At 33.9% G+C, this 8607-nt stretch overlaps 1 protein-coding gene across 1 annotated transcript; it reads left to right on the top strand.

Moving 5' to 3' along the window:
* The first annotated feature begins 1834 nt into the window (after positions 1 to 1834).
* Positions 1835 to 2773, top strand: LOC127538130 (olfactory receptor 6C76-like). Its single transcript, XM_051961693.1, has one exon. It carries the CDS (start codon positions 1835 to 1837, stop codon positions 2771 to 2773), a length of 939 nt encoding a protein of 312 aa, XP_051817653.1.
* Positions 2774 to 8607: the final 5834 nt, after the last annotated feature.

Here is an 8607-nt window from a genome sequence, read left to right as displayed (position 1 = left end):
AAAAGTTAAACCTCTGAATTAAACCATCAGAAGAGCTGTCAGATAAGTATGTTCTCTGTGTACCATCTCCTTATGAATGGGAGAAATGCGAAAATATTGACATAGGAATCTCTTGAAATTGCTATCATCTTTATGAAGCCCGAGTTAACAAATGTCTATGGCAGAACTAATAAGAAAAATTTCTGTACTATGTATATATTCATAATTTAGACAAAAAAAGGATCAATTCAGAACTCCATTGATTAGAAATGCATCACAAACACATGGAGAACAGAAAAGATTAGAAAAATAATGAGTGTTTTTCAGAGGTTTTTTTTATTTTTTATAGAGAGAAGCCAATGATGAGAGAATTGAGGACAGAAAGAGAGAGAAAGAGAGTGAGAAAGAGTGTGTTTGTGAAAAGTCTAGTTTTTTTCTTGGAATTTGGCTGAGAAATTGAAACATACTTTGAGTAACTAATAGAGTCTAGAGAAGTTTTTTGTTTGTTTAAAGTAGGGGGGCGATTTGAACATATTTGTAGGCAGCAGAAAATAAACCAGTAGTTAAAGACATCGGAGTTTAGATAAAGAGGCTGATAAATGGGAGCAATCTCTGGGAGGAGATCAGAGAGAAGGTGATCAAGGGTACATATTAAACTAATTAAACAAACAAACAAACAAACGAAAACAACTGCTTACATTTGTATCCTACTTTAAGGTTTCATACACTATAAGAATAGTTTCTCATAACATTTTTCTCGAATGTCTTGCCATTTATTGGTGTGAACCTTATTTTTTCAAGGTTATACAAGAAGAATATTGTTTTTGGCAGTCACTAGTACCGTATATACTTGAGTATAAGCTGACCCGAATATAAGCCGAGACCCCTAATTTTAACCCAAAAACCTGGGAAAACTTATATCAGTAGGTTTACGTAGCGCACCGGTGCCCGCAGAGGAGGAGAGCGGGTGCCAGTATACGTATGTACAGTGATTGCCAGCATTAGTATACAGTCCGGTTACCGATTGTGATACTACAGGAACAGCTGCATTACCGTAGCAACGGCCTGCCCTGTAGTATCACAGTCGGCACTCGGGCTGTATACTACACAGCAGGGGGGCATTCAAAGGGATATTTACACATGTTTTATCTAGTGATTCGAGTATAAGCCGAGGAGGGGATTTTCTGCCCAAAAATTGGACAGAAAAACTCGGCTTATACTCGAGTATATACGGTAAGTCAGAAAGATATTAAAAATGAACCTGGTAATAGATTGTATTCTGAAATCTGATCAAAATGAAAGCTAAATACAACCATATCATAATATTATTTTGGCAACCAGATAATATTTTATTTTTTGGCCACAGTAACTTATGAAACTTTTTATTACGATATAAATAAAAAGTGACATAATAAAATCATAAATTTTGACATCTGAAGGGAGAAAAAACTTGTCCCCAAGTTATATCTATCCCACTTATAAAAATACAAGTCACCAACAGATTACTCGCTTTGTAAATTTCACACATTAATTTGCTAAATTAATTTTTAACCATTCAACTGATTTGTGAAAGACCCTCTTTTTACTATTTATTGCATGTTCTGAGTGAATGGAAACTTAGTTTAAGGTTGGCTTGAACATAATAATAAAAAAAGAAAATCTGCCAAAGCAACACTAGATAAAAAGAGAAATAAGATTTTTTTTTTTTGCAATACAGAATTCATTTTTTCAATACTGCATGCTCCCCTCATTAGAATTAATAACCAGTAATGACCAAAATCTTTTGTCTTGATTATCTTCAGTTTGGATTTTTCTTATTTTCACATCTAGGCATGGTAGAAATCTGAAGTCAATAATGGGAAATCGTACAACAGTGACAGTTTTTATTCTGCTAGGATTGACAGATGACCCACAATGGAAGATTGTACTTTTTCTTTTTCTGCTTCTCACCTACATATTAAGTGTTACTGGAAACTTGACCATCATCCTCCTCACCTTGTTGGACACCCACCTCAAGACTCCCATGTACTTCTTTCTTCGAAATTTCTCCCTCTTAGAAATTTCCTATACATCTGTTTGTATTCCTAAATTTCTAGTTAGTATTGCAAGTGGAGACAAAACCATTACTTATAATTGTTGTGCTGCTCAGTTTTTTTTTGCTTTCCTTCTTGGAACTTCTGAATTTTACCTTCTGGCTGCCATGTCCTATGATCGTTATGTTGCCATTTGCAAGCCCCTGCATTACACAACGATCATGAACAGCAAAGTCTGCTTCTTGCTTGTTTTTAGCTCTTGGTTCTCTAGTTTCCTGTTTGTCTTTACAGGCCTGCTTCTAGGTCTCCAACTGGATTTCTGTGACTCCAATATCATTGACCATTTCTATTATGACCTTGATCCCATAATGCAGCTCTCCTGTACAGACACACATTTTCATGAGCTTCTTAGTTTCAGTCTAGCTTTAGTGACACTCTCAGCTACTTTAACATTAGTGATTCTATCTTATTCCTACATTGCCTTGACAATTCTAAGAATTCCATCAGCTAGTCAGAGGAAAAAAGCCTTTTCCACCTGTTCCTCTCACATGATTGTTCTCTCCATTTCTTATGGTAGCTGCATTTTCATGTATATTAAAACTTCAGCTAAGGAGAGAATATCTTTAATCAAGGGAGTATCTTTACTCAATACTTCAGTTGCCCCTCTATTAAACCCTTTCATTTATACCTTACGGAACCAGCAAGTGAAACAAGCATTAAAGGATGTAATCCAGAGGACAGCTCTCTTCTCAAAGAAATAGAATGTGGTTTATCACATAATGAATGAAAATCTAAATGTAAAATTATTTCTTAGTTTAAATGCTTTTATAAGTCATGTTCTTTCTTCTAGGTAATATATATTTAGCTTCTCTATTTTTATCTCCACTCTTTCCCAAGCTACCCATCTTGTTTCTTCTCTTAGAGATTTACTCAGATCCTAACTCCTACTCTGGATTTCTGAATGAAATGAAACTCCAGGCAGAGATACATTAATGTTTATATTTTTAGTACATTAGTTTGCCAGAATCAGTCATTGTTTAGTAATTAATATTATTTGTAATTCATAGATTGCCATACATTTGGAGTGGTGACTTTTAATGAATTCTGAAGATCTTACTTTCATCACAACTCTTCTGTAGACATGTAAAATTTTTCTCATTCTGTAGACATGTAAAAGTGAATATTCTACAAATAAAGAATAAATATTTCTCTGGGTAAGACAACAAAAGTAATGGAAAATAAAATAATAACTTAGCCTCTTAGAATAGCAAAGTATAAATCCAAAGAAAATGTTTTTCAAGAATTTGCATTAGGCTTTTAGCAGTGAGTAAAAGATGCTTATAGCACAGTGTAAAAGAAAGCATAAAAAAGTGCATGTTTTCCATTTAACCAACTCATTCTTTTCTTTGGAATTAATTACAACACTCTTTAATGTTTTTTTTTTTTTTTTAATCTCTAAAAGAAGAATGGTCAATCAGTTTTACTAGGGGTATTTCTTGAGCTACTTGTATATAAATGAGTTTAAGAATAAAAATGGCAAAGTTAATCAGTGAATGAATGAATGAATATATGAAATGGTAATTCTGTGGATTCAAAGAACTTAAAAATTAAGGGTCTTGATCACTTGGTCCTACCCATTTCAATGGCTTAATTTGTCTCTGTGAGTTAGTGACTGTAGAAATCCAGGTAACTTCACAAGGAAGGGAACAAGAAAACCTATGATTCCAAAGGAGATTTATTAAAGGATATTTTCGTTTCATTTCATCTTATTTTTACATCTGCCAGTAATTAGGGATGGGATACTACAGGCTTCCAAATTTGCATTAAAATTGGTGTATTCCCCAGATAGCCAAGGTATTGTAGATTCAAAATAACTTTCCAACTTTTTTTCTTTTTTGCACAGGAAAAGGCTTCTCTTCAATCCCTGTGTATTCCAATCTTTTTTGTATATTCTAGGATGATAATTGGTGGAGTAAGATGTTATCTATTCTATTTCCATATTTATTTTTTAAAACAATTGAATTAATAACTGGTTGAGGGCAATGAGAGCATAATATTCATTAGTTTACCCAAGGCTAGCTAATAAAATTTATTTAAAGAGTCTTATTTGTGAGACCTTTTAATATGAAAACATTTAGATTCACAGACACTTTATCTATAAAATGATATATTATTCCACATGTAAAGATCTTTACAAGGGAGAGAGTCCTGTTTGTTAATGCAACTCTGTAATAAATGTTTGAATGACCATAATTATAGTGTGTTCTAAAGTGCTAATAACTTAAAACTTGCATTAAAATATTGGGGACATGCTGTATATCTCAAAGTTATCCCTTCCTTGGAATGAAGAATAGTTCTTGTAATGACTGAATTCTAAGTAAAATACACAGACTAATGCAGGGGCACAAAATTAAAGAGAAGAAACATTTTAGCAACCATTGCCCTTGCAGCAAGCAGTATAAGATTTTTTTTCACCCTGCTAAAGGATCTCAACAGAAAAAGTGACTCAGAGTTTTCTCAATATTGGAGAGACAACACATATATGAGATTTTAGCTGCAAGGCAGATGGAAAGCCCCAGTTATCATTGGAATACAATGCTGGGATACATGGCAAGGCCTCAGAGATGCTCAGGATTATCAGAAGGGCAGGTAAAATGTTTATTGGATTCAAAATATATAAACAGTCCCATACTACTAGGGAAACAAAGCACAAGGCCTTTTCTCTTAAGATGACTTAAATATCATTAATGATAGCATAGAAAGAAAAATAATTATAAAATATGTAAATGGATTCATTGTATAGTACTAACTATAATAAGCAACCCTCAAGAAACTAGAATATAGCATATAGATTATTAGAGCAGTATGGTTAGAATAGCGTGGGAATAGTCAGGGAAATTTGAATAGTTAGTCTTACCCCTTATCCTAGTGTGGCCATAATTATTAGGAGGCTGATCTTAAAGCTTAGGTTGACCTATCTGTGAATACTATATGTGTTATCCTGGTTATCAGGATATTAAGTGGTATCAATTAACTTCTCAATGAAGGATGCTGGTAAATACTTAAAAATGGACTATCTCTTTATACTAACCACCCTTACCATGCACACATGACATATTTTAAACTTTAATATGCATTAACATTTTCAATATCACTTTCTTAAGTCTAGACAATAAAGAAAACAATAAACCAAATCCTGCTTTTTAGTATTTGTCAATTTCTAAAGTCTAAAACATACTCACATGAAAAATTTGATAATCCTGTCACCTTAGCTAATGCATGTGGGCTTCAGCACATTGCTGCTCTCAGTGTTTTAAGTAAGTGTGCTTAAACTTGGACTAATTTGCAATCATAAAAGCATCATTTTGAGAGACGTTAAGTAGCCCACTTACCAAGGTTATAAAAGTGTGAAATGACTGAGACTAAATATCAAATATCAAGTTTTTTATAGAGAACATTGAGGATCTCAGCAATTAAAGGGAGTGAGAGAGGATGCTTGGGTGACCTGTAGAGACTGTATTATATTGGTGTTTCCTTCAGAGCCAATCCATAAATACTTAGGTATGGAATGGATTTATCTTAAAATACAGAAGACTTTTGTGCTTTTTTTCTTTTTTTTTTTTTCAAGTGGTTAAGTCCTAAACAGAAAACTGCAAACTTGTGAAACATGAGTTGTAGAACTTTTATAACATTTTTATCCCAGACAGGGATTTGAAAGAGAAAGAAGAATATAAAAAGTGAATAACTGTGAGTTTTGGGTCATATGAGCAACATGATAAAGGACTATATGTTTTCTCTGATCTCTGTGATCTATAAAAACTCTTCTTGGACAACTAGGTGGCACAGTGGATAGAACACCAGCCCTGTAGCCAGGAGGATCTGAGTTCAAATCTGTCCTCAGACACTTAACACTTCCTAGCTGTGTGACCCTGGGTAAGTCCAATTGCCTCAGCAAAAAACACCAAAAAACCAAATACCTCTCTATAACAGAAATTATGGAACAAAGAAACAGCAACTTCATCTGTTGCCATTGTCTAAGACAAAGATTCTTAAACTGTGTCATTAATGCTCCTTTATGGTGTCATGTAATAATATGGAGATTATGAAATGATGATTTAGTTTTGTTTGATTTGTTCATCTATTTCACATACCTAAATACCCAGGCCTGTGTAAAAAAAATGGTGAAAAGTAGTCATAAGTGGAAAAATTTTAAGAGACTCTGTTTTAGGACACTCAGAATCCAAAATAAAACAAAACAAACAATGAACTGGCACTCACTGACATTATGGTCACTCAGCACCCCTCCCCCATTTCTTGTACTATAAGAAGCAGTGTTACACTGACAGATGCAAAGACAAACACACAAATTGGAGCTTACAACACAACCTAACCCTGCTCCTCAGTCCTTTCTCGCTTTTTCAAGAGATATGAAGGCACTTGCATAGTCTGCAAAAGCTTATTTGAGCAATAAGAGCCAGTCAGTTCAGCAGATGGCAGCTCTTTTGAAGTAAAAGCCTGCTAGAGTCCATTTCCCCACCACATCAGGAGTGCAAAGATTTAAATTGCCAATGCCAGTGTAGACCACCCCATAACAGTGTGGCAGCTCTCTGAAGTGCCAGGACAAAGAACCAAGGAAGAGAGGGAAAAGAATAGGGCATCAAGATAAGTCACTGTCTATATATGTATTTGGGTGGAGGTAGTTGTACAATATCCAAAGTCTGAGGGAAAGAGTGCAATATAAAATAGGGTCAGCTTCAATGACCCAAAAATCACTTGAGACAGGACCTGCAAATTTATAGATGAATCCTGAATTTTGGTTAACTGTGAATTTTCCACTATGGAAGGAGTCCAAGATGTTTTGAAAGCCTATCTCCAGAGGGAAACTACTTTCAGTGAGGACAGAATCGCAAAGTGAATACAGAAATCAGGATAAAAGAAAAGAATTGAAATTACCCAAAGAGCTCATTAAAAAACCTCAATGACATCAAACATAAGCAGATAAATTAAAAAGGAAAAACAGTAACCAAAGAAATAGATGTGGAATACAGATCTAGAAAACTCAAACATCTAAGAACAAATACTAATAAAAAAAAGAAAAAAGCAAATGATTAAATAATGAGATAAAGGAGTCTTATATATAAGAATATAGTATTATAATACACTGTTCTTTAGAGGTTCAAAAGAGAAATGAGAATGATGAGAGCAGAATATATGATCTACACAGCAAAAATAAAGAGCAAAATAGAAAAAAACTGAAATGTGCAAAGGCAAATCTCACCAAGGAAACAAAAGGGAAAGCAATAGATTGGGAGTCCAAATATTCAGAAGTGATGACTGTATTGATGGAGTGGGGAAAGGATGATGTATGAAAAAGAGGGAGAAAGAAATTCCATGGTTTGCAACCGATTTCATATATAGGATGAAAAAATGTAAAGAATTATTAGTAACACAAAGGTTGCACACGAGTTACTGGAAGGATGATGGGACCCTTAGAAGTTTCAAGAACTTTCAGAAGAAAGTTATATTTAGAGAGAAAGAATATCAATTCTGCTTTGACCATATTGAGTTTGAGATGTTCAGAGCATAATCAGTTCAAAAATGTCCTAAGAAAATTGGTGATATATTACTGGAATTCTGGTGAGACATTGAAGCTACATGTGTAGATCTGGAAATTATCTCCATTAGAGATGATAATTGAAGTAATCATCAAGGAAAAGAGTAGAGAGATCAAGCTGATCTAGAAACAGAACTCTGAAGCATCCTAAATTAATGAGTAAGGTTATGAAGAACCAGCAGATGAAATTGAAAAGGCAGGCAGACAGATAAGAGAAAAAGTGAAAGAATAATCATAGAAATCCACAGAAGACATAGTAAACAGTTTCAAATGCTACAAAGAGATCAAGAAGAATGAAAACAGAAAAAAGAGTTAACAATGAATAAAACATTGATGACTTTGAAGAGAGCAGTTTTAATTGATTGATAAGATTAGAAGCTAGATTGCATGGAGTTAAGAAAAAAGGTCAAGGAAAGGAAATGTCATCTACAGTGGAATTGCTCTAAACCTAACAAATGTTACAAGTCAAATGCCAAGATTACAGTGCTGAACTGAAATATTAAATGTCTTGTAAAACTGATAATACTTGTTCTTCCAATCAATGTAAGCAGTGATAAAAGTTGTTATTAAATACTATTCGTTGTATTAATTATTTTAATGTATTCTGTGATTTTTCCATGTCTAGCATTCCTATGTTTGGACAAGGAATATTTACTTTTTCCTTTGGGGGAATATTGAATTTTTCCAGCCACACTTTTTTTCTATTTTTGTCTTGTGATTAATATCACCTCAAGGATGTTGGGCTTGTTAGGAGCCAATAAATATCAAAATTGAGAGTCTAATCCTTCTAATTAGAGATTGGGCTTCCCCAAAATTGTACCTGTCACACACAAAAAGGACTGGGTCTGGGATTGGGACTGGTAAATGACCCAGCACAGTCAAGTAGTCTTTTAAGGCTAGCTGACGAAATACAAAGTGTAAAAATTCTGCAAGAATAGTCTGAAAAGTTAGTTTGACCACCACCAAAAAATACATGATTGG

This window comes from Antechinus flavipes, chromosome 5 (assembly GCF_016432865.1).
Source record: "Antechinus flavipes isolate AdamAnt ecotype Samford, QLD, Australia chromosome 5, AdamAnt_v2, whole genome shotgun sequence".
NCBI classification, from domain to species: Eukaryota; Metazoa; Chordata; class Mammalia; order Dasyuromorphia; family Dasyuridae; genus Antechinus; species Antechinus flavipes.
The sequence above is the reverse complement of the archived record's forward strand: the minus strand, read 5'-3'. Positions and strand labels throughout refer to the sequence as shown.